The sequence below is a fragment of the Dermacentor silvarum genome, chromosome 8, assembly GCF_013339745.2.
Source record: "Dermacentor silvarum isolate Dsil-2018 chromosome 8, BIME_Dsil_1.4, whole genome shotgun sequence".
NCBI lineage: Eukaryota > Metazoa > Arthropoda > Arachnida > Ixodida > Ixodidae > Dermacentor > Dermacentor silvarum.
This window is the reverse complement of record NC_051161.1, coordinates 69126995-69153384: the sequence shown is the minus strand read 5'-3', so window position 1 is coordinate 69153384 and position 26390 is coordinate 69126995. Positions and strand designations below refer to the sequence as shown.

General features: G+C 45.0%; 2 protein-coding genes across 2 annotated transcripts in view; both read right to left on the bottom strand.

Moving 5' to 3' along the window:
• Window positions 1-15121, bottom strand: part of LOC119462196 (ralBP1-associated Eps domain-containing protein 1-like) — a 52820-nt gene extending 37699 nt beyond the window's left edge. The window contains exons 1-6 of the mRNA XM_049672868.1: window positions 15112-15121; window positions 14865-14965; window positions 12430-12544; window positions 6258-6443; window positions 4614-4677; window positions 2875-3026 (exon numbers count right to left, since the gene is read on the bottom strand). Coding sequence (XP_049528825.1) covers window positions 2875-3026; window positions 4614-4677; window positions 6258-6443; window positions 12430-12544; window positions 14865-14965; window positions 15112-15121 — 628 coding nt within the window. The remainder of the gene's footprint in view (window positions 1-2874; window positions 3027-4613; window positions 4678-6257; window positions 6444-12429; window positions 12545-14864; window positions 14966-15111) is intronic.
• A 59-nt stretch (window positions 15122-15180) lies between these two features.
• On the bottom strand, window positions 15181-26226 carry LOC125947566 (ralBP1-associated Eps domain-containing protein 1-like). The gene is made up of 4 exons (XM_049672582.1): window positions 26085-26226; window positions 25504-25725; window positions 19888-20011; window positions 15181-15254 (listed from the first exon to the last, which is right to left on the bottom strand). Exons 2-4 carry the CDS (start codon window positions 25657-25659, stop codon window positions 15202-15204), a joined length of 333 nt encoding a protein of 110 aa, XP_049528539.1. The 5' UTR covers window positions 25660-25725; window positions 26085-26226; the 3' UTR covers window positions 15181-15201.
• Between the last annotated feature and the right edge of the window lie 164 nt (window positions 26227-26390).

Genomic DNA, 26390 nt, shown 5'->3' with positions numbered 1-26390 from the left:
ACGACATAGCAACTGCTGGGTTCTACATCGGTAGTGGACGAGCGTAAGCGAGAGAACATGGATTGCGACGTCATCGGCGACTATGTGTTATACAATCATATGTACATAACGTATTTCAGCAAAGAAATGTTGAAACTTTATTAACTTGGGTGATCATGAAGTCTGTACAATGTCACACAGTTTCTATGGAGCGTAAGCTGCTACAAGGAAAGTACTGGGCGAAGTGGGCCTGTCACGGAGATAGTGCAGTCTAATGCGATGCCTGAAAGTGCGAGCTGTCACAAGGGGAAAAAAAAAGTGACAGTGCACACACACCAAGTGTTTAAAAGAGCCCGCTGCCTTTGGAGCGAGAGAAACATACACGTGATCGTGGCTTAGAGCACCTGGCTGCTGTGCTCATAGGCAGAGGTGCAATTCCCACATTGGTCACACATTATTAAGGCAAAGCTTTCTTCGCCTCTTTCTTTGACTTTTCCACTGCTGCTGCTACTGTAGACGTCTTGCACGCTGCATCAGGAGGTGGTTCAGAGCATACATACACTAGGCAAGAGCATTTTCAGAGAGGAAAGGAGACGCGAGAAATTTGTTTGGACCTTTCTATGGCGTTGCCACAATACCTTCTTGACAGCTGGAATTGTCTGTGACCCCATGCAAAAGCATTGCGGAAACTGCAGCGATTACCTTTCTACGAACGTGCAACAGTCCAGAGGGGAGGTAGATATAATGGTAGGAGGTAGGGAAAGGAGGCAGAGATTGGGTAGAACAGACACATGCACGAAACGAGCGACAGCCATGCCACTTTTCGCTCGCAGTTCCCATACATGGGGGGAGGGCAAACTTAGATTTAGATGCACATTAACTCTTTCCTTACCATGGGGAAAATCGGCGATTTTTGTAGGTTACGCCAGATTTTTTTTTTTCTGAGGTAACTACTGCACTCAATATTTTATGTAATACATAAACAAAAGGCAGAATGAATGCACTTTTCACACATAAATGCTTTATTAACGAGATCATGACCACATAAAGCCAACAGACAATGAAGCCAAGGAAATTAGGTGTGAATGAAATTGGAATGTAGAAAATAATGAAGAAAATTGAAATGAAAGTGGACGACAAGATAACTTGTCGCCGGCAGGAGCCGAACCACCAACCTCCACATGCGCGTGCGCTGCACTACCAATTGTGCTACGGCGACGGCCATCAATTCGTCCACTAACTTGGGTATTTATGTTAACTAGATCTAGCCCTAGGAGTGTTAGCCAGCACCACTCAGAATCATGGTTGGTGGATGTGGAACATCCTTTTTAGCCCGATGGCATCACGTAACACATGATCTTGGGAGTGCAGGCGCGTGGCTAATAAACCCTCACATGCTATTTAATGACATCAAGGCTGCCAGATTCGAGATCCTCGCAATGAATAAACAAGAGAAGAAGGGGGAACCGAGGGGCTCGATTTTGTTAATCATGACCACATAAAGCCAACAGACAATGAAGCCAAGGAAAGCATCGGGGAACTTTGGTGTGAATGAAATTGGAATGTAGAAAATAATGAAGAAAACTAAAATGAAAGTGGACGACTAAATTTACGTGACCGCCACATTCAAACGCAACGTAACATGTAGGAACATTATAGATTGGCGAAGTATCATGAGGAATGCCCGGTAATTCGAACGCGAAAGCATTTGCGATGGTTAATTCGAACATACCGCGCACCGACAATGCTCTCAGCAGCGCGCCAAATCACGTGGCGGCGCCTCCAACCGGCACTGCTCTGACATCGCCATAGAGCTTAGGCGAGACCCATTAACGCCGCGCGGAAAAAAAAAAAAAAAGACGCGGCGTCACGATAAGGTCGCTGTTTCTGCGTGGCGCCGGAACATGCGTGTACGTGCCGACGTCTCAGCCAACGCTGCAAAGAATTGAGGGACTATGGCAGAGGGAAGCAACGCGGAGGCCCAGTCCGGCCAACGCTCGCTTCAACGGCAGAAAACAAAACTTCAGGGAGCGGGCTAAGCTGGCGCCGGGCCGGCGGGAGCGGCGGTACAGTGGAAGCGGAGGCGTGCACGGAGACAGTCGAAGGTGAGGGGGCTACGAGGGTGTTAGGAGAGCCACCGTGCGCGCACTTATGAGGGCGAGGGGAGCCACCAATGACACAGAGTTGCCGAGGCCAAATCCACTTCCCTGCCGCCCTCCTCCCTCACCTGCGAGGGTCCCCGCATGCGCCCGTCGCCCCTTCCTCTTCACAACCACAATCTCTCTCTCTCGCCATGTACCTGCGCCGCCCGCTTCCTGAAGTTTCGGTTTCCGCCATTATCGTGAAGCGAGCGTTGGCCGACGTGGGCAGTTTCGTGGCCCTCGCTCAATATGTACTTGCGCGCCGCGATATTTCACGAATCGCGCCGTTCGAACGTCGTGCTATGGTGCACAAATATTTCAAAAATAAGTCCTTTTAATTCGAACAAATTTTGGGCCCCTTCGAGTGAATTATCGAGATCCGTCTATACATGGAAGTCAATGGGATTTAGGTCGGGACCGCGAAAACGCGACGTAGCAGCAGGGAAAACGCAGCAGCGAGGAAGGTATTAATGGGGTTCCACTATTAGAAATCTTTTCTGGTAAAAATAAATTCATTTTTTTTTATATTGTGTATGTTTTGATGATATGAATTTCGGGTGATACGAATATTTCACGCGACCCCGCGAGATTCGTATCACCGGGATTTTACTGTAATTGTTTTTTTTTCCGCTGACATCAGCGTGTCAGCTTATAACAGATATCAGATATAACAAAGGCATTTTCATGTCAAATGCGACCTATATAACGAGATGCAACTGCATTATGAAAGCAAAAAGTTGGGCCAGGGCCTTACCATCCACGCCCTTGGGAGGCATCTTGGGGACCAGACAAGGTGGCAGGGCGTCCGGAAGCTCTATGCTGTTCCTCCGCAGCACCACCAGGTGCATCGCAGTGCAGAACTCCTCGATGCTCAGAGCACCGTCCTTGTCTACGTCTGACAGTTGCCTGCGCACAGACGCGGTTTCTCAGTGATGCACAATCCCCACAATTCTACGCAGGGGCTAACAATTACGATATGGAGACTGTCATGTCTTGCAGGTGTGCAACTTGGCATTTGCTTCATACAGACTTGAAGAGCAGGTGACTGAGGCACTACTGCACATTCTACTGGTCAATGTGAATACCGTATTTACACGATTGTAAGTCGACTCAAATGTAGGTCGACCCCCCCAAAATTGCATGTCTCAAAAAAAAAAAAGGGGGGGGGGGGGGAAGAAAAACCACGCGAGTGCATTCACACAAGATATATTGATTAATGGGGTTGATAAGACTACTCATCGTCACTAGAGTCGACCTCACTGGCACTGCTGCCGTCATAACTGCTGTGGTCCCACAGCACGTCGTCATCAAGTGCTCGAAGGGAAATTGATTGATGGGGTTGCTAAGACTACTCATCGTCACTAGAGTCGACCTCACTGGCACTGCTGCCGTCATAACTGCTGCGGTCCCACAGCACGTCGTCATCAAGTGCTCGTCCACACTTCGCGAACGACCGCAGCACGACATCGCGCGGTACAGCCGCCCACACAGAGAGGACCCACCCGCACACAGTAGCCAGGGAGGCCAAATTTCCTCGCGCTGAAGCCGCCACTGCCGCACCACATGTTCACTGACTCCAAACTTGCGTCCCACTGCGCGGTTGTTAGTTGGCATGGAGGATAGCAGCACGTTTGAACGCTGCTGTGAACGAGCGCCGAAAGTTCTTGGCACTCATGACAGGCGCGACAATTCAGCACAACAGCAGAAGTGACAGATGCGCGCCGCGCGGCTGTCAAAAGCAATCGTATCTCAAAGAAAAGCTCTTCCGTCAACTACTAATACCCCCCAAACAACGGCTCTTCCGCCAACTACCATACCCCCCTAACGGCGGCTCTTCCGCCAACTACCAATACCCCCCAAACGGCAGCTCTTCCATGATCGATGCTCCCACAAGAGCCGTGCGCTCGTGGTGCGCGCAATCAAAATGTATGCAATACGGTAAATTAATACGCTACGTTTCTACTGTAACCATGGAAATGTAGGTGCAAAGTTGTAACCACGCCGTAGCGCCCCTGATTTCTCGTTTCTCTTGCCGCTACTAGCGGCACACAGTTCGGTTTCGATTCTAAGTCGACCGCCCAACATTGGATTGTCAAATTTGAAAAAATGGGTCGACCTACAATCGTGTAAATACGGTAGTTTGGCTGCATGCATGTGCTTCTAATTTGATGTTGTAGGTGTGTGTGTGTGCGCGTGGTGCCACAGTAGTGGTAAAAAACATTCTCAAGTTGCTTGTGCTAACACTTGAATAAGCAGGTTTTCATGTATCCAACCATTAAATCAAACAATGTTGCAATATTCTTGCAATATAGTACTACATATACAATCTTAAATTTAAGAATTATCTTGAGCACGCACACGACGTGTGCCTGTCGATTTTTTTTTTTTTTGCTTGCTGAGGCACCTCTCTCATTTCACCGAAAATTAGCCAAGAGATTTCCTGACAGTACATCAGATGCAAATGTGTTCAACAACACCAAGAAATTCACTTACCATATTTTCGATAGCTCGTGAACAGGAAGCTTTGACTTCTCGAAAAACTCCTTGGCAACTGCACCTGAAAACGTTCAGAAGCCATAACACACTTCAAGAGACTGGTAATATAACCGAATCTAATAAAAAATTATTACATCTTTCAGCAAGCATACATAAACTTTTGATGCATTTGCAATTGAAGTGGGCAAGGCCCAGCAAGGCAATATCTCTGGACTTCCCTAATGCTATGACGTGCACTGAGCTTCAGCATTTATCTAACTGTGCCTGAATTTCTTGAAACTGATTAAGAATGAAGAAAATCTATAACACCGATAGTTTCCAATACATGCATAGAGCAGAAATCGTAAAATTACCACAAACCGTAATGCAATCAGTAGAAACATTTTTCTTGCACAGCCTAGCAAGTGGGCGTGAGGATTCACGATCAACCCATGATATGTCAAACATTGCTCATGACACACCGAGTTGCTTGAAAATGCTCCTGTCCATTTTCAGTTAGTCAGGCTGTGCAAAAATTACCGTATTTACTCGATTGTAACGCAAGTTCTTTTTCACGATTTTCGTTGCTTGAACTGGATCCTTATGCTACATTCGAATAACTAAAATTTACGATTTTAAGACAAATATTCTAAATTCCGTGGTTTCTAGCAGTTACGTAGGCAACCTGTACCTTTACACATCGATTCAATCCATAGACAAGTCAACTGAAGTCAAAACTTTTTTTGTTGGCAATGTGCTTGGGACTGGTGCTATAGTTATGGTGCTGCAGTACCCTGCGGCCTCTAGCACTTCCACTACGTTCTTTCGCAACGTTATGGCGATGCAGCGCGTTCGGTATGACGGCCAGTTTCAAGAGACGAGTAATTTTGATGGCCGAGGAGCTGGGAAACTCCACCGTGGCTCGGTGGCTCGACGTCAAATGAGTCAGCGATTTGCGGATGGTGGAACCAATGGGAGGCCCTTTTTAAACGCAAGGCCTGCCTGAAGGCCCTCGTAGTAGCCTGGTACTATCCCTGAATGAAATGGTTGTGCGGTCTTTTAAGAAGGACGTAATCTCAAATGAGCTCAATGGCACGGATGACTTGATTCTTGGGCGATCACTTTCGGAAATGGTTTCGCTTTCGCAAGGCTTGGCTCGTTTCAGCATAAACCCCTCGAAGTATACGGCCAACAGCGCTTTTACCACTGATAACGAGCTTGGCACTGCGGCAGAAACACTTGTCAGGGATGCTTTTCGTGCTGAGTCATGTCAAATTTCGCGAAAGTGAAACGATCTTCGAAAGTGATCGCCGAGAACACTACCCAAGAAAAACTCAGTCTCCTTCTTGGACGACGATGATAAGTGAGGAGAATTCGTTTCCGAACTGATTTCTTGAATAAAGGTACCATTTATCTTTCTGTTCATCTCACGTTACAATCGTGGTCACGTTGCATTCGAGTCAATGCCGTAAGTGGTCTGTAGTTTGCATTTCAAGTGGTGCAATACACATCTGGTACAGAATGGAGAACTTGGCTGTTGACAGCGCCTCAACATTTCCCGAATGGCAGCGCAGCAAGTGACAAGTTGCCAAGCGCAAAAATGCGCAAAGAACTCTTGCTGAAATCACTGACAAAATTAGCTTCCCCAGTTCAAGCACTGACCAGTGATCTTCCCCCGCAGGTCTGGTTGCATGAGCTGAAACTGGTTGGTGTAGTAGTCGCGCTGGTCGTCCGCGATGCTCCAGACGTCGTGGTCATCGTCGCTTGAATGCCGGTCACTGCTGTCCTCCTCATTGCCCAGTAGCTGCCGGTGCTCCTCAAAGTGGCTCCAGTTTAGCTGCCCATCACCTGCACCATACAGACAGGACCGTTTAGAGGAGTGCTGATACATGCTTTTAAAACTGTAGCCTAAAACTGTACCACACACTTCTCACATGCAAAAGGATGACATTTCGCAGGTTCAAATGTAATCATGAATAACACAGTGTGTGAAAGTGAACAAGGACACTTACCACTGGAAAAAAAAAAGGAGAATGTCTATAAACCCAACTGGGGCGTATGCAGTCGACTGTCAAACCTCGACAACGAAGTTGTACTTGCAGCGAAAAACTTAAGTTAATATCATGAATTTCGTTAATTCGAGGTTTTAAAGTTTCAGCAGTAAAATCAACTTCACGAATTCCCAGAGCATTCCTGGTGGATAGTATTTTGTTAGTAAGCACTTCGTATAAGCAAATCGCAAGGTCGAGTCATAATAGCACGGTTATAAGCATCAGCGCATGCAGTACAGATTACACCGAGAGCAACGCATCAACATGGCTTACCGCATCAGATTTCAATGTGTTGCATCGCGTAAATCTTGGACACCATGGCTGACCACGCTTAGTGCCCACAGCCGGCGCCCACAATTGAAAAACAAAAGTGTAAAAAGATACTCATATTCGTCCTGAGCAAGAAAAAAGTTGCAGTTTCACCAGAAAGGCGTTGATGGCGATAGCAAGAGAGAACTACATGAAGTAAGGTTCATAGCTTTATCAGTGTTACGTACCCTCAGGCAAACATGAACAGATCTCACTCGATAACCACAAACTTGCTGTGACAACGCAAGTGAACAGGTTGGCACCGTGTCTCAGAAATTTGAGATTATGCGACTGCCAACACTAGATGCCACGGGAACCCCATGGCATCAAAGCACCAACCGTCTCGGCTCGGCCTTCACACTTGCCGCGGAAAGATTAGCTCCAAGATACAGCGCCTGGCCCGCCTATGGACGTGCACGAGGAGGAGATGTGCACGCTACGAAAAGAGGGCAGATTGGCGCGTGTTTCTGCTGCTGCACAGTGGCTATGGTGTTGTTCTGTTGTATGCAAGGTCGCAGGTTCTATCACTTCTGCAAAATTTTACGTAACTTGACGCAGGATGCATTGGGACCTATAGGCAACAGCGTGCACTGGACAAACACTGTTGCATGTAGAAGGCTGAGCTGTCCGTAATTTCGAGAAGGTGATCCTATCAGCCCTGTCACCAGCAGATGCGTCCAGTGAGTTATGCGAAATGTTGCAAGAATGATCGCAACAATTTTGTCATTCATAGATGCCAACGTGTCCGGTGCCAACTTAGGCAAAATCCTGCAAAAGTTATCGTATCAACGCTGTTGCCCGCAGATGTTGATATGTCCAGTGTTGAGTTATGCGAAATCCTGCAAAAGTGATTGTATCCATGAAAGCGATCGAATGACAATACAGCCCCATAAGGCAAATTCAGACGCCGACACATCCGACGCTCAGCTACGCAAAGTCTTGAAAAAGCGACTGCATCCCCGAAAGTTATCGGCCATGCACGGGGCCACACTTTGCGATGTCGGCAAAGCAGTTCCATAGCCTCAAGCAAGTTACACCAAAGCAAGCTAATGAAATTTGGCAATAAAGTTTAATATTTCGTTTACTGCCTGTGCAGTCTCCCATTCCGCAATAACAAAATTCCCGCGAAAGCAAATGTTTCGCTTTCCCCACCGATTTTGTTATTGCAGGGTTCAACTGCAGCAACTATTAGCATAGTGTGATGCGTGCAGGCATTCAACTGCAGCAACTATTAGCATAGTGTGATGCGTGCAGGCATCGTGGCAATGCCCATCAGGAATTGCCCATTGCCCATGTGATCTGTACCAAGACTCGCAGGGGCCCTGCTTGAGAGCGCATAAATCTAGGTACGCGAGCGTTTGCACATTTTACCTCCATTGAAAGGCCACAGGGATTTGAACAGGCGACCTTGCGTACAAAACCATAGCCACTGCGCAGCGGCAGCGAGTAGCCCACAGAGATTGCCCATTGCTCTATGGTACCATAACAGGAGTGTGCTGCTCTGCACCGAAGGGCCAGATGAGCGCAGGGCAGGCAGACGACGCATTTGCAGAGTGAAGTTGCAGGGATGGACATTACTGTCGTGAATTGGACCATTGCACCTATTTGCCCTTCAGTCACGAATTATGATTGACAGTCGACGAATGTATGACATTTACATAATTTTAAGCCAAAGTGCTGCAGACTCCATTAAGAGCAAGTCGAGGTGATAGAATGACTTTCTTCATTTTATGATGACTCACAATAATTACAGAGTAATTAAGTATCTAATTATTGCGTACTCAGTAATATGTTTCATCATAAAAAAAAGGAATTTAATCACTAGCGCAAATTACTTGCACAAGTTTACTATTGGTTGCAAGCACTACTAGAGTGAAAAAAATATATTTCGCAATTGCTACACAAAAGTCCCACGTCGCAACTCCCATCAAACACTGTAGTGCCTTCTCCAAAGCTACCTTCGGTAGCGATAGATTTCCCTCAGAAGTAAAATGAAAGTACTTGAGGTAAGCAGAACGTTCAATTTAACCTAAACTTAATTTTTGTGGTCTATTCCTTGCCACAACTGCACAGAAATGGCAAAAATAAGTAGAGTCCACAAATGTGTACATCACAGCTAATACGAATTTCCGGATGATACGATTTTTTCTGTGGTCCCGGCCGAGCCCCATTACTTTGCAACGTGCTAGAGAACGGTTGTTACAAATCGATTTTCGACCCGCGTCGGTTGATACGAATAAACGCCGCCCCACCGACGGCCGTGAAAGAGAACAGCGTGCAGTCACGCGCTTTCTCCCATTCTCTTTTGGTGCGGAGGCGCGGACGCGGCGCTGGACAGCGCGGAGGCCACGATTGGGTGCGAAGAGTTTGAAGCGGTAGCAGTTTTGTTGCTTTCGTGCTTTTCCTCCTTTTACGCGTGCCATCAGCCGGACACTCCTGCTGTGCTTCGGGCCGCGTTCTTTGTGTTTGCACCATTTTGTCTAGTCGCAGCGAGCTATGTCTATACCAAGATACGATCTCGGCTGATTCGCGCGGCCGTACGCCGAAGCGCGGAAGCCTCCGTTGGCGCGTCTTACGTCGACTTCGTTATCGTTGCCGATGGCACAGGGCGATTGTCTGTTTCGCTGCCAGTCACATGGTGCAAGATAGCAAGGCACGTTCAGTCAGGTGCTCCTCCGCTTCTCCCGCTAATCGCCGTATTTTTCTTGCTGTAGGAGGCTTGCGCTTCAGTATTCCGAAAGCGTGCTTCGTCCAAAATTTCTTCTCCAACGAGCGACGATCCATCACTAACCTGGGAGCTCTCAGTAATCCGAATTCTGCGTGCCAAGTGAAGACGCCGGCGTGGTTTACGAAGCAGACAATTGCGGTTGCCATCTTGCCCCTGTCACAGGAGCAACCAATGGAGAGACGACTTTCAGCACGGCTGCCAATCGGAAGCCCGCTTTTATCGGAGGGCCCGTGTGACTATACCAATGGAGGAAGGATGACTATACCTATCGCAGACCCGCGCTTCTTTTGTGTTTGTGCGTTTGTCAAAATATGGCGACTATGGACGAATTGAGAAGTGGCTAGAATTGTAGCGGAACGGCGAAACATTGAGCTTTCTAATGATACCAAGATGGCGGCGCTCGGTGGCGGGAAATACGAGATATGTCTCCGTGAACTGCGGTGATTTTGCGCGATTTAAAGCTGTTTTCTCACCTTGCGCACTGACGAATTAATCTTTTTTGGGCACTTTTAGTGCGTTTACAGCTAAACCATTTTGATAAAGCGTAGATTAGGCGTTGCAGATACCGAAACCAGTGGTTTTTAAAAATAGATTTTTCTCGCGATTGTCGCGATCTGATCCCCGCGTCCCCCCTTAATTTGGCTAGTTGTAACTGCGTTTCGATGATACGAATTTCGGCTAATATGAATATTTTTCCTAACCCCGTGAGATTCGTATCATCGAGATTCCACTGTATTTAATAGAGAACCACACTTATTGCAGTTGGAGTCCTTTTGCACAATCACTCTTATTCCTTTCTGTTGCACTAAGCTAAGTCTTCGTTGTTTGCAGACCCGTGCCCCTTGCCACTGAGAGGTTGGCTTTCTCGCAGAGTTCAGTTGACCGGTAGCTGAGCTGACCTTATGCATTAAATTCCGCCATGATAGGAGCGTGTTAAGTAGCCTAAATCTAGGCACACAGGTTATATAAATAATCATAATCAGATCGTGCCAAAACCACGATCTGATGATGAGGCACGCCGTAGTGGGGGACTCCGGAAATTTGGACTACCTGGGGTTCTTTAACATGCACCTAAATCTAAGTACACAGGTGTTTTCGCATTTCGCCCCCATTAAAATGCGGCCGCTGTGGCCGGGATTCGATCCCGCGACCTCGTGCTCAGCAGCCCAACACCACAGCCACTGAGCAACCACGGCGGGTTGGAAAGAATCGCGTCTGCTCCTGCACGGCCAGCCCCATACCATATTTACTCGTGTAATGAACCCACCCATGTAATGAACGCACCTCCAACTTTGCTACTGTGCAGTCCCATGATCACGGCCGCGCTACAGTTTTTTGGAGAGACTAAGATCTTTTACTCTCGCACATGTGTTTAAAGCAAGCGCGCATAATCTCGATGCCTGTCCATGGCAAAGCCATGACGAGAGAACACTGGCGGGAAACGTGCGGTAAGAACAGGCTGCACATTATCACGGTCGCTTGGGACCTGACAGAAGCAGAGACCGCGATAACGTTCAGCCTGCTCTTACCGCATGCTTGCTGCCAGTGCCGGCGCAAAGGCACCGCGCAAGCTCGAGAGAGAAAGAAAAGCGGCAACTGGCTCTCCGCAACAGTACTTAACGCAGTTTACGGATTCTACTCTGAAGAGAGAGCACGCGTGCGATGCACGGCAGGCTGCGGTGCTTGCGAGAGTCCAAGTGAAGGAGGGGCAGCCGGCACATGGTCAGCGTAGTCGGTTGCTCGCTTTTTTCTGCCCATCGTTGGTTTCACTGTGTGCGATGGGCCCAAAGTCGAGTTATACGCTTGCTGTAGGACAGAAAGTTCATCTGCTCACAAAACGGTAACTGATCAGATACCAATAAACTTTGACATGCTGATGAGCAGGACGGTCGAGCAAAGAGACGCACACCGCGTGCTTGTCAAAACAGTTGCCGAAAAGCAGCGCTTCAACTTATGCTTGAGTTAACGGCAGACGGCCGGAAGCGGTTGCGAGGACGAACTGTTGAGGAACCACAATGTGGATAAAGCGGCCAGCGACCTGGATGACAGGTCTGGTGGTTTCGATGCGTCGTGATGCGTCGTAAAGTGCAATAAAAATGCTGTTACGGTTTGCAAATAGCCTACGTCTATTTTTACTGCGAAGAGAAGTTATCTAATGCATTTTTGAAAAAATTACGCCTTAGTTTTCAATTTTTGCTGTGTCGGAAACGTTACCATAAAATTTACCCCGCATAATAAACGCACCCCCCAACTTTTCTTCGATATTAAAAAAAAAGTGCACTCATTACGTGAGTATATACGGTATTCAATTTGCTTTGCATGTTCACATCATATTGAATGACAAATATTGAATACTTCGTTTTCAAATAGAATGCAAGTACTCCCACAGCCCTACATATCGTGCTTAGCCTTCTCTCCATACAAGGGATTTAGCTAATAATAAAGAGCATGTCTCGAGACCCCAGATGCGGGAAGAAAAATTTTTTTTTCAGACATGCAGCCAGAAATTGAGTAGCCCATGTCTGCATGCTTGACTATCGCAATGCACTGAAAGAATTTAATTTTGCACAGCTGTGCCATAAGACAGACAAAATGTTTTGTGGTCTCTACTTTTGCTCCTAAGGGTGCACTGAAAATTCTAGCAGTCCATGCCACAGTTATTTGCTTTGCGATCCCACTATATTCAGTCATTGCACTAGGTGCCACCAAGAACTTTTGAAGATCAAGGGCAGAAATAAGACCGCACCTGTCTGGTTAAATTTGGTCCACGTCTTGTCGGAGCCTGCGTGTACTTCAGGGGAAGAGTCCCGTGATTCCCTAGGGGGCACCTGGGGGTAGCCGGCCACAGCTGGGCCATACGGCTGCACCACAGAGGAAGCTTTGTTATGCACTTACACTAACAGGCAGTGCACAGCTAAACAGAATTAATGAACAGTAAAAACCTGTTAATAATTTCTCACGACCAAAATATAATTGAATAATTCAAAATTTGTATATAGTCCATAACCAACCAAAATCAAAGCGCCAAAGTGAAGGCAGGTCCTTTATTTACAGTGATTACTTTAGGTTCCATTCCAGAAGTCCTTCATGGACTTCTGGACCTTCATTCCCTTTAGAGGAAGCTTTAGCTCAGAGCCAACTCGCATTTCCCTATTTGAATAATAGCAATACACAGAAATGATTTTATGAGACAACCGCTGGACCAGTTTGAAAAAAAAAAAATTATTGCACTTGAGAGAGAAAGCTTAAATTCTGGTGGCTCTAGAAATAAGAATTTTAACTTCAAGCCTAAAATGTTTGCAAAAATTCCTACTAATTCATTAAGTTAAAAAGAAAATTAAGCACGAAGTTTACAAATCCGTAACTCTGCACCAAAAACAGACTAATTTTAAATATGAATTTACAGCTTACGTGAAATTTTTACGATGTTTACAAGGCTTTTACAAAAGTACTAGTACCCAGAAATAGGTGGCATACAGCACAGACCGCTTATAGCGTAAGTAGCCAGAGTCGCGAATATCTGCACTATAAATGATACTGCACAATAACCAAAGCAACATTTCTCAATGGCTGCACACGTGCAAAACATGCAGACCAATCGGTGGCACTTATCTGAGAATTGAGAAGCATGTGACCGGGATGTGTGCATCCATTTACAAACGTTGAAAGGTTAATGTCCGAGGACTCATGGTCTTCGCATGAAGCAGACAAAGTATCACAGAAAAAAGAAAAACTACATAGAGGAAAGGCAGTCGTTGACTAAAATTTTTAGACTGCTCCTTTATTACGTTTATTACGTATTCCCTCGTGGCGCTGTTACCAACTCCACAGCACTAATGTAGAATGGAGACTGAAATTTCGGACGCCATACAGTGTCTCGTTAGATTTCTCGGACTGAGCTGCAATCTGCGGTGTCGAAAACATGGTGACTGCGAACCAAGTTGCTGCCATTCAAGAGTTGCCCGCGCCATCTGTGCCCTTAATTTCATTGTCGAAGTGGTTTCTCCACTTTTTAAGCGGCAATAACTGTGAAGGACTACCAAGTTTCTATGTGCGCACACTGGTAAGAACGGCGGAAGCTTACATGTGGACAAAGCCTAAACGGTCTGAACTAAATTTACAGAACACCGCTTAAACTGACAGCAGATATCTGCACTTCATGACGATGTGCATAGTGGCGGGCGCACACAAACTGAAGAGCCAAAGCTGCCAAAAAGCGACAATGCGCGTGCATTCAGTGCGGAGGGTGCACCACTGATAAGCAGCCGAGCAAGGACTTCTCCACGACTGCGCTGTAAGCGGTGTGCGTATACATGGAATTTTATGGGAGGCTAAACGGGAGTCACAAAAGGCCGCATTATAACTGGTTCTGCACTATAAGCAGTTACATTATAAGTGGTTCAAGCTATACTTTAGAGTAGTGTATAATACTACAATTTTGTCTGCTTTAGATGTTTATTAGGTGCAGTTTACAGAATTCTGATATTGTTTCTTATTGCAGAGTTATTCGCTCCAGTTGTATACTTAATACAAGAGTTTTTGAATCCTTACAATATGTAGTCAAGGGTTCTACGAAAGTTTGTCTGGTCAGGTAACATGATGATGAAGTTGCAGTCACTCACCAAGGCAAGGTGAAAAAAAGGCGTTTTGGAGCTCGTACAGGTTCCTTGGTCACTGCTGACTGACCAAGTACCAGTAGATGGTGAACAAAAAAACCATGTAGGCGCCGAAACATCCGTGTTTCACCTCGACTTGGTCAGTGACTGCATCTTCATTAAGAGTTCTTAATTTTTTTTTATTTCTAGAATTTTTCTAAAACATCTGTACCCCTGGAGTCACTAGATTATAACTTCTTTTAGGCGTAGAAATGTTTGGCATGTGTAAAACTTCGCGCTCGCAGAAAAAAGGAAAAACTGAAATTGAAATTGCCTCGCAGAAAACCCAGCTTCACAATTAGCAAAAAAAAAAAGTCCAGTAATGACCAATAGCAGGTGCAGTCAGACAGTGTTCAACTACTATAGGAAGCCTGGATTGCTGGTGTGCACAAAGTTGCGAGCTTGGCATGGTGCATTTAACTGGCGTCCACTAGTGCTAAGCATTACGTTGCAACCTTTCTCTCCCACTCTCTCACACACTCGCACGCCCACACATGCACGCCACTATTTTACACAAACCAAGCACCTGATGCTGTGGTGACAGCTCAAGGTCCTTCAGGCTGGGCTGCCTGGTTGCCTTGTTGTGGACCTTTGATGGTGGAGGCGGCAGCTGAGTTGGGTGGCCAGCTAGATGACAAAGGAAAGTCAAAAATCAATCAAGCTTTGAGGTTTATTTATTCTATTTATTGGTTACTGCCATCCTGAGTGCCAGGCTTTAAGCAGGAGTGGGTTTAGAATACACTACGTAATAAATTGAATATACCCCATCATACTCAGTGGCATAATGCAACAAGTCACCCAGCCATAGTGATAGGTCTCCAATGACAGGACAAAAAGAACAGCTACTATGTGCCATCATTATTTCAACTCACCGTGGTCGTAGGCCGATGGAACCTTGGGAGGGGAACTTCTACACCTGAAATGAAAAGAATGAAATGTGCATACAAGTCAAGGTTCAATAGCTGCTCATGAAATGCCACCAGGTCATTTTTTTAAACATACCGAGTTTCTCATACTACACAGAGGTGGGCCATGATGCTGAATGTTTTTACTTCGGTACCCCCAAAAAATGACAAAAGGGTCACTCAAGGGAACTCTCAGCTGCTACACAAAAACGGTGCTTCCTGGCCCAACAGTGACAATGACTTTTGAGTGTGGGTGTTTTCCCAAACACCTTAGTTTTTTTCTTAACCCCTTAAAAGGGTCTTGAACCCCCCCCCCCCCTTTTCTTTTTGAAGCCTCAAAGTCTCCTTGGGATGAGTATTGTGCCTCTCAGGAATATATCACTGAAATAATTTTTCAAAAAGACCTAGTACGAGCGTAGATATGTACTACGAGTACAATATTCGTCTGTCACTCCTCTGTCCTCACTTCCGAAAGAGCAGGGCGGCACTGGTTGTGGTGCCCCACCTATGGCGTTGAGTCACCTGACTTCAATGTTGTTTCTTGCAGAGGAAATCGACGGGCACTGTTGGCAAAATATACTTCTGGTTGCCGTTTTTGGCAGCCTCAGCTCACCAGAAGCGATTGCCACTTTTTGGCTCATGACAAGCCCACCTTGTAATAGGTACAGTAAACCCTTGTTAACTTGGAACTCTGATGTCTCGAAATATTGGTTAAGTCGAAATTTTTTTCCTGGCTCAGTGCCACCTCCCTGTATTTTTCACCTATTATCCTGAAATCCTTTTGTGTTGTAGTTCGGATATCTTGACTGCAAAATGAGAAAAAAGTCAGTACCCAAAGCTTTTCATAACCTGTAGCACAACCATGATATCGCCAAGAAGTGACAGGACTGCAAGTTTGTAGTGAATTCCGCTTCATCCTATGCCAATCTGGTCATACACTGCTTGTGTGAGCGGAGCATCATCAATTTGCTTATTCGCCGTGCTCTGCAATTATGTTTGTGGATAACAAGTTCAGGTCCGCCATTTTGTAGCGATCCCTTTTCCTATGCTGTTTCTTATCGTGCTTAGTCAGTGGTCATAGTGACACTCCAGCCACATTATCGATGGGATCAGCCAGTCGAGAACAGTGGATGAAAGACTGGCACATAATCAAGCGGAAGGCATGGCTACAAAATCGTGGCCCTGGGGGAATTATCCCTGTTGATTACTTTTGGGGGATACGAGTACTCAAATTTTGTGCAGTCTTCTATCTATATTTCTCTCACCCACTGACGTAAACCCTTGCAGCCAATGGTAAGACCCCGAAGTGCCTACATAGCAGTAGTTCACGCTCCATGGTTGCCTACATATTCTATGTTCAAGGACTCCGGTGTGCTGATGACGCTGTTACCATGGTAAAAAAGTACCTCTGTGCATTCTGGCACATTTCATGCTTGCCACTACTGGTCGAGCAACCTGGGACTGCACAATGTCTCTTTTCTTCAGCGCAGTGCGGCGATCAAGAAAAAATTAAATTATGGGGTGTTACGTGCCAGAACCACGATCAGACTATGAGGCACGCCGTAGTGGGGGGGACTCCGGGACAATTTTGACCACCTGGGGTTCTTTAACGTGAAGTACAAGGTGTTTTCACATGTCAGTCCCATCGAAATGCAGCCACCGTGGCTGGAATTTGATCCTGTGCCCTTGTGCTTAGCATCCCAACACCATAGCCACTAAAGCAAACACGGTGGGTTGCGAACGAGGAGGGTGCAGCAACAAGAATGCACCAAAGTATGAAACCTGCACCATGTGAACAACATGCATGTGCAAAACGAGGCAGCAAGGCAACAAGGCTGCTCACAAGCGTACTCAAGTGAGAACTTGAGTACTTTTGTGCTCAGAGGCCAAAAAATAGTCTGCACCCCTACCGTGTTTTGTGGTTGTAGTGACATTCTCTTTCTTTTTTCTTACTGTGCCTGTTTGCTTTAATATAAAAAGCACAGCAAACAAAGATAAATTAACATAAAATGTTAACTTATGTATTTGCTGCAGTGCAGTGGTTATCAGCGACTTTGTTTTTAACCAATCATGAAGGAGCAAGTGGTGATGTCAATGATGCTTCTCCTAAGCGTCAATGGGCGATGATGCAGTCAACAGCGATGTAGTGATTTTTGTTTGCATTATTAAAATATTAAATATTTCAATATTGGTGCTTAGACCTACGCTAAAGGCATTTTCAACGATCAGTCTACGCCACCTGCAACAGAAAAACGGTGGCTTTAAAAGTGTAGGGCAGCCATTAAATGCTAAGAAACAGCTTTCCTGTGTCTGCCCTTCTTGTTATGCCGTCACTATCACGGCTGGATCATCAGGTCGCCTCATCCTCGACTTCTCTATCAACATTTGGTGAAGAAAAACTTTGCCCACCCCAATTGTCGCTGGGTATCGAACTCATGGTCCTGTGGCCACAGTCACACCATCTTTTGCAAGTACTGCTAGGTGCACACTAGCAATAAACTCTTCTTTCTCCCCTCATACGCTATCACTTTGCACACTGCTTTGACTCTGAGGCTGGCTTTGTTATTGTAGCATTATCACAGTGTTCTACCATTGTCATTGCCATCAATCAACATAACATGTTATGCACCAACACTGACTTCAGATAGCTCAGGTTGTAAGCCGTGAGAGAGAACACCCTCCAGTCTAGGACGCTGCATTTGTCACTCTGCTTGCCTTTTACCTTCAATAAATGCAAGTTACGATGGCACACCACATCACCTGCCATCATGTCGTCTATACAGTTACATTGTTCTATAGTACCTTGCATGCCTCATTCACCAGTAGTACTGCTGCTGTTTCAAGACTAACGTGACTAAATGTTTCAATTTCAACAGGACATGTCCCATTTCAGTGGTCCTGATCCCACATTCCTGACAATGCTGCAATTGGTCTGCCTTTGTTTCTCCTGCTGGTGCAAGGCTGGAATGCAGCTGCAGCATCCCGAAATGTAGACACTAATGCGAAATAACTGGCCATGAAAATGTGTGAACCTAACACATATGGAGCGTTTAAAGGATCTTTTTCGTCCTTGTAAAGTGGCATCTCCCCAGTGGCACATACCTAGTAACCCAAGTTAGCATTAAAGAGGTTCATTGAAGACCAGCTGGTTTCAAACCCTGTTCCCTCAACACAGCCGCCCGACCCATTCAATCATGGACCAACCAGTGTGACTCAGGTAGGCGGAAAAACGGTTAGAGGCATAGATAGCCCCTGGAATGTGTGTGAGGTACCCTAAAGATGCTTGATAAGGTGGAAGCTTGGGAGAGTTGGTGATTCAATATCGACATGTGTGCACAGCACAAAAGATGAGGACTGAAGGAAGAACACAACACAGGCGGTTTCGCAAATAAAAATCAGTTGAAGTCAGTGCCTGTGTTGTGTTCTTCCTTCGGTCCGCAAAAGACGAGGCTGAAGGAAGAACACAACACAGGCGGTTTCGCAAATAAAAATCAGTTGAAGTCAGCGCCTGTGTTGTGTTCTTCCTTCAGCCTCGTCTTTTGCGGACCGAAGGAAGAACACAACACAGGCACTGACTTCAACTGATTTTTATTTGCGAAACCGCCTGTGTTGTGTTCTTCCTTCAGTCCTCATCTTTTGTGCTGTGCACACATGTCGATACTAAAGATGCTAACGCATTAAAACAGCAAAAGTACTAAGCATTGAAGCCAAACAACAAAGGAGTTATGTACAACAAACAGAAAACTATGGGGCAATAGAAAACTAGCAATGCGCACTTTTGGCTTTAACGCTCATAAGCCAAACATACACTATTAGAAAACACAGAACAATATTTACCGTGCCTTTCTGAAAACAATGCATGGGAGACACTTAACATCCAAGCAGAAAAGTTCCCCCCTTGTTGCGTGAAGCACTGTCTCACTTTATCTGAAGCTACGCAGAACACCTGTGCTGTGATGAAGAACTAGAGTACCTGACAAGTTTTGATAGCAATGAAAATGTTTTTGTCCGTTGCATACTGTGCCTTGCATACTGAGACAACACAGACACAAATGCTGACCTCAACTAGTGCTTCTATCCAAAATGAAATACAAGATACAAGTATGCAGCTAATGCACTGGTCACTGCACGTCTAACAGAAAGCATCTACAGCCACATTAGCAGACTGATGAAATTTAATCAGTTGTAGCAACACATTCGCAATGAGAGACATCACGTGGTAGGGGTAGTTTTAATCACCTAGTTGTCTCGTACCCAAAACACGGTACATATGGGTTTTTGGATTCTGCCCCCCTTAGAATGCAGCTGTTGTTGACCATGCATCAAACCCGTGAACACGCACAAGACTCCATAGCCACTGGCCTCGGTCACCATCATCATCATCATAATAGCATCATAATAGGCCTATTTATCTCCACTGCAGTATGAAGGCCTCTCCCAGCAATCTCCAATACCGCTGTCTTGTGCCAGCGGGTTGGAGCTCAGACTGACCCAGGTAAATAATAAAAATAATAATAGCAATAAATTGTTCATGAATTATCTCCAGCTCTCACACCCTTTTCTGTGCATCATCATCTCCTTTTTGAACCCATGAAAAAGCTTCCAAAGTAACACCTGGACTGCAACCCCCAGCACTTGACTCACCCGAAGCGAAGATGTCCATTTTGAGAGGAAGGCCAGCCTGTGCAGCTGCTATCAGTTTCATGGCCAGGTAGAACTGGGGACGACCAAAATGGCCCAGGCGTTTGGCACCACACAGCTCGGTTATCTGGGTGAGAAATTTCCAAATGCTACTTTGAAACGGCATGAAGGGCAGACGTCCATGTCAAACTATGCTGCATCTCTCAGAACCCTCTTTGCACAATGAGAAAGAGAGTGGACACAATTTGTGAGTAAATTGCAATGGCCCCTCTTTCTAATCTGCAAGTGCATTTCGCTATGCTGCATTACACTGGTCATGCTTTACTCCCTCCTGTGTTTTTCGCTGGTGGTAAAATGGAATTTCTTTTTTTTGAGACTTCTACATCATAACAAGTGTTTGAAAAGCAGCGGAAATGCTATGAACATTTCATCTACAGCACCCTTCTGGGTGCACATTCTATTCATGCACTAACCCCACGATCGTGAAATACCAGCATGTAAAAAAACAAGGGATGAATGTAAGGAGACATACACAGTGCATGAATAACCAACTAGCCTGAATTTCAGCTCTAGTGAACTAACCATGTTTTGCCAATGGGAACAGCTTTAAACATGTTTGTTAAGCAGATGTAGACTCATTATTAGAACTGCAACAGCACACAGCCACCACCATTAAAACAATTTTTTTTTCCAGGCTGAATGTACATATCACACCTGTTTGCAACGTCGCATCAGCTGGCCTCAACAAGAAATCAATGCGTACCACTAAAATTCCTTTCCAGGTTATACTACAACCACAGTATGGTTCGTAAGTTCATACAGCAGAGTGTGATGCTGTCATTTATCATCAATAAACCAAAGCAATGTGAATGCTACACATCTGAAACAATAAAGTGCAGGTGCGACTAACTGTAATGGACAAGTTGCTCTCGTCAAACACATGGAAGGTCTTAAAGGATTAGCTGTGAACTGTGCACTGCAGTATTCTGCAATTTGTTCCAAATAAGAGAAGACGTCCACAGGAAAAAGGACACTCGATTAACAAAGGCCAAACAAGAGAAGCCTCAGCATGTAGCCAAGACCTCAACAAGGGGACTTGTGTCTGTAAGGGCAGACAAGATGTCAAGGCAACAGCAGCCCTGCTGTTGATAAATTCAGTAATGCCGCAACCACCACACCACTTAAAGTGGTCTGCGATGCAGACTGGGCATGTTTTCAATGACCCACACTGGCCATCAGGCCAGTGTGGGTCATGGTGATGCCTCAACTACAATGACAGCACTGATATCAGGGTAGTTAGAACTTTACCTGCTCTAGATTGTGCATCCCTCGCCAACCACAGTGCCATGAGACAGTGCATTTTGGCCGCTAATATGACTAGATATGCTGTTATTTCCAACATTTTTTTTTGTTCCACTACTCCCCGTTGTGCAGTCCTTAACTTCTGAACCGTAGGTACGCATCACCAATCCAAAACTGAGGCGGTGGTTGAGGCAACAATGCCACCTTGCTATTGCAAACTTCTGGCATGTGCTACTTTCACTAGTAGCAGTTAATTATGTCACGGGCGGATGAAATGCAAGAGGGCCCTTACTGAACAGTGCCGGTGTTTGTGGCCAGGTTTGGAAACACTTCGTCAAAGGAACAGCAAAAGTCAACTGTATTTTTTCATGTTGACGTCACTTCATTTACTTTTTTACCACATCGTACATTACGTGAAATAATTTTCTTCATCCTAGCCTATCCTTTATTCCTATCCATTTCCCCTACCACCTCTCAACTCCAAACCCATTGCTGACCGCCATCAGGTGTCAGTAGCTGTAGTAAGACAGCTACAGTGCAATCAGCAGTAACTTTCTTACTTTCCTTCATTTTATTTTGAAATAAACAACTGATTTCTACTACGTACTTTCCTTTTCATCTGCTTCTCTGAATTTCGAAGTCAAATAACTGTTCTTTGCATGTGCCAATTTTCATAATTATTCTTTCATTGAACTTGGGACTGTACAAAGAATCCTTTGAAGAGAAACAACTTAGTCAAAATAATGTTTCATTTCATAGCTTATGCAATCTGTTTTTCTGTCCGCACATAGTCATTCTTGGTTCAAGCTCCACTTTGCAAGTTTGTTTTTTTCATTGATTTCTGATGCAAAAACTACGCATTACTGTGCATTCACAGACCGAATAAACACTTTATAACATGTTTACAGGTGTGGATATAGAAGTTAGCATGGGCATTATACAAAATCCCTTAATTGAACCTTTCAGTAAGGCCTCCATAGCTGCCCCAATATAATTTTCTGTTGATACAGATGCCTAGCGATATTTCAAGCTCAGAATCATTCCAACAATCTCAATCTCAAGCTCACATTCAAATAATTTAATCCTGGCCAATGAAGAATTAAAAATTTGTTATTTCAAGCTTCTTCCATATTCAGAAACGCAGCCAAGAACAGCCGATTAGAAAACATTCCTAAAACACAGTCAGGGTGTGCCCATGTTTGATATCTGGGCTATTGTGTATGCCGATAGCTGGCACTATAATCAGTTAAATACATAGAAGGCCACACCACAGAGGCCACAGATACTTTTAGCAATAGCAAGTAATGGCCGCCTCATCGAGTAGTTTAGATCAAGGATTATAATTGTGGTACCTGCCACAGGCAATTTTTAAAAATTTGGTGCAGCTAAAATGAAACACCCTGTACATACAGGGTGTTTCATTTTAGCTGCACCAAAATTTTAAAATTGCCTGTGGCAGATAGCACAATTGTAATCCTTGATCTAAACTAATCGATGAGGCGGCCATTACTTCCACGAGAAATCAAAACGCCTAATTGAGTAATTAACATAATTACACTAGTCAGCTTTTTAATTATTTGTCTTACGGCACATCTTTCAATCTACGAATTATAGCTGCTGAGTTCGCAAGGCGTATCCACTTGGAACGAATTCTCAGGACTGCACCAGTTTCGAGATATTAATTTTCAAAGTGTCCGACGAAATACATGGGCGTTCCAGTTAACTTTGTGCTTCAATGCATAAAACAGCGCATTCCTCAAAAAGTTAACTGGAACGCCCATACATTTCGTCGGACACTTTAAAAATTAATATTTCGAAACTGGTTCAGTCCCGAGAATTCGTTCCAAGTGGATACGCCTTGCGAACTCAGCAGCTATAATTCGTAGATTGAAAGATGTGCCGTAAAACAAATAATTAAAAAGTTAATTAGCGTAATTATGTTATTTACTCAATTAGGCGTTTTGATTTCTCGTGGAAGTAATGGCCGCCTCATCGATTAGTTTAGATCAAGGATTACAATTGTGCTATCTGCCACAGGCAATGTTAAAAAATTTGGTGCAGCTAAAATGAAACACCCTGTATATATATATATATCTGGAAAGATTGCTTATGCACTATCTGACAAGTCCCACTAGGGAATTTTCAGTTTTTTTTTTTTTTGCTCGAGTAAGAAAATGGGTTTGTTTACCTGCTTCTGCTATGAGCAGTAATATTGCTTTAGATATTTCATCATATTTTATTCAAGTAAAACAAAATGGCCCCATTAAGTTTGAATTGATGTGTCCACTGTAATGCACAGGGTCACTGCCACACAATTGTCTCAGCACTGTCAACCTTACAACTACATATTGAAACAGTGTGTAGCAACAACATCAAGCTTTCTGAAACAGTCTCTTAAGTCAAAACATGATGCATCGTCTTTTTGTATGGCACTGTCAAGTTGCTATTAGAACTACATAACATGTCTTTCCGGATAGCTTATTATCTAGTTTACTCCCTTTTATACTCAGATACTACAGCCCCTGCTTTCAGAGAAGTGGGGAAACAGCAATGCATACAAAAAAATAATTACAAGTCACAAAACCAGTACAAACTTCAAAATACAAGACATACTTTTATAAATGTAGGTTACGGGGAGGGGAGAGCATTCAATGGCACTCAAGAATTTATTCAGGTGTCAACATTGGGTAGTACCAGTTTAATTTCACAATATTGAATTTTCTCCACTACTCTTCTGCAGTGAATATGTGTGTATTTTGTTTTTTTCTTGTGCTTTTTGTTGCCCGAGATCTAGAAGAGCCGACCCCGCAACCAAACAGGTCTAAGGCCAAGGAAGAAGGAGAGTTTAATAGTCTCCAGAGAAAAAACTGTACTTAAGTATGTTAGTGTTTTCAAATTATTCTAAGTGTATTTTTGGAAGTGCACTAGTATCATGCATTTTCTTGCCATCCCAAAAGCAAAGCCAACCTACTATATATACACTGAGCTAGACAACTGCAGTCAATGACTGATAAGTTTTCCTACTGTCAACGCAGCACGTGAAAGAAGTTTCAAAACGTTTCGTCTTCTTTACCACAATTTTATAAACAAAACTTATTACCATGAAAACACCTTGCCATCTGCCACTGTCAGATATAAGACCAATTATATTAAATGTGCTGGAATATTTTCATGTCACATTTTGAAGTACACAGCTTTCTGTAGAACTATGCAATGTATTATAAAGTGACGTGTCCCCCCCCCCCCCCCCCCCCCAATCTGGGTATTCATTTATGTCGAATTTCAACTGTACTCCGAGTTACTGGAAGAGTGATGACTGTCTCCTGGCTCTCTTGGGTTGCATGACATCTCTTTTGCAGTGAATATATTATGTGTATTTTCTAACTTGTTTCTTGTAGGTGCTGTTATTTTTACTTCTCGGAGCTTTTCTTCAAAGCAAGCAGAATAGCAAGCTCAGTGCCACTTGTTCACAACGACAACGTCAGACGAAGTTGACTCGTCAAATGCGCAAGATGCAACATGTGCTCGGCAGAGAAATTTTACGACCCGCGGGATCTGGGAAAAACCTGAATACTTCCGCAAACTCCGAACATAGCCTAGTATTTGAATTCTCGGCCTGCACTAGTATATGCGAACAACAAGTTGCTGTACAATTTTACTGCATACGGTCACAAACCACTGCTCGTAAATTCTATGCTTCCTTCATACTAACACGCTAATTAATCAAACAAATGTTCGTCGAGCCTTTGACAACAAAAAACAGCGAAGAATGTTTTTACAAGATTTCGAGACTCACATTTAAGCGCGATACTTCATCACAACAGGAACACCGATACTACTCGAGATTATGCGAGTGCCGTGATGAACGAGCTAACCATGACATAACTGCGCAAAGGGTAAACTAAAGCTTGGAAGCAACTGAAAACTCATACGCACCAAGTGTTATGTTCACGACGCCAGCAGCTACTGACGCAAAACTCTTTGGCTGGCTGAGCAGCTCGGCAAGTGGCAGCGAATGTAAATGCAAACCGCGGAAGACTTGACGCAACGTCGACAGCTGTCAGCGACGGCACAGCCAGACACCGCCAGTCGCGGGTGTAACCTTACAATGCAACAAGAAACACGCAGAGCTGGCAGAAAGGCAGCATTTCGGCTAATATTGCAAACGCGAGAACGAGAACAGACGTATCGAGATAGCCGGCCTTGATCACGCTTGATTACGCGGTGAGGCGGGTCATTGACCAAACAAGTATTTCTCAGTCACAAAGCTTACAACGTTCATAAACAAAACATCAAGAGTGTCAAAAGCACACCTACCTGCTGCAGCGTTTCCGTTGGTAGCTGTGTTGCCAGTAGCAGCTCAGATGCCTTGGAACCAGATATTTTTTCTTGGCCGTCGACGTCGTAAGCAGAGAACAGCTCGCCGAAATAGCGCTGCTCGGCATCGGTCAGTTTCAGCGCTGGGTTCTCCATCGCGGCTGACAGCTTGTGTGCTTGTAACGGCACGAATGCGCGATCAAATACTCGCTGTCAGCATCCCTGCAAAGGTAGGGGACCCGGACATCTGGCGAATCGTTCGACCAGTTTACGCTCGACCCGAAAAATAAAAACGCCGCGAGCGGTAAAAAAAATCGTACGGAGCGCTCGGCTCCTACCTCACAGCACCGGCTGCCCGACCGTCGACGATTAATTCGCTGAGGTGCGAACACAAAACGACACACGTAGAGCTACAACGGAACCGCTTGACGGCAATTACGAGCCAAACACTCATATGGCATGACAAAAATAGTAGGCCTAGATATCCGGTCTCTGCCGGCTATTTCGGCTCCTACGCATGCTATCGGGAGGTTACAGGGCACCAGAGATTGCGAGGGCGACTCAAAAGGAACGGGTCGTACCTCGCCTGCCATGGAGTTGGTCACCAGTTAGCCTTCCTTCCGAATTTTACGACGTAAAACGAGCACCGCGCGACTAACCCATCCTTCGTCGTCTACCATGCCCACTCCGGACCGACATTCGCCCGTAGTAAAAAATCACTTGTATCTTTTTAGTCGCAGTTGTCGTACGAACAAAAAATTGGTAACAAAGATAAACACGGAAGATTGGGAAATAACATTACATAACTTCTTTATTTTTTTCGGCAAATAGATTAACTGGTACGACAAGCCGGTAATTGCGCCAATCAGCCAATCGCGATTGGGATT

Excerpts from the sequence above, each read along its gene's own strand:
- LOC125947566 (XM_049672582.1), bottom strand. The coding sequence starts at position 25,659 with ATGGAGAACCCAGCGCTGAAACTGACCGATGCCGAGCAGCGCTATTTC. Across the intron at positions 20,012-25,503 it reads CAACGGAAACGCTGCAGCAG|ATAACCGAGCTGTGTGGTGC; the intron begins GTAGGTGTGCTT and ends TTTCTCACCCAG. Across the intron at positions 15,255-19,887 it reads AATGGACATCTTCGCTTCGG|GTGTAGAAGTTCCCCTCCCA; the intron begins GTGAGTCAAGTG and ends TTTTCATTTCAG.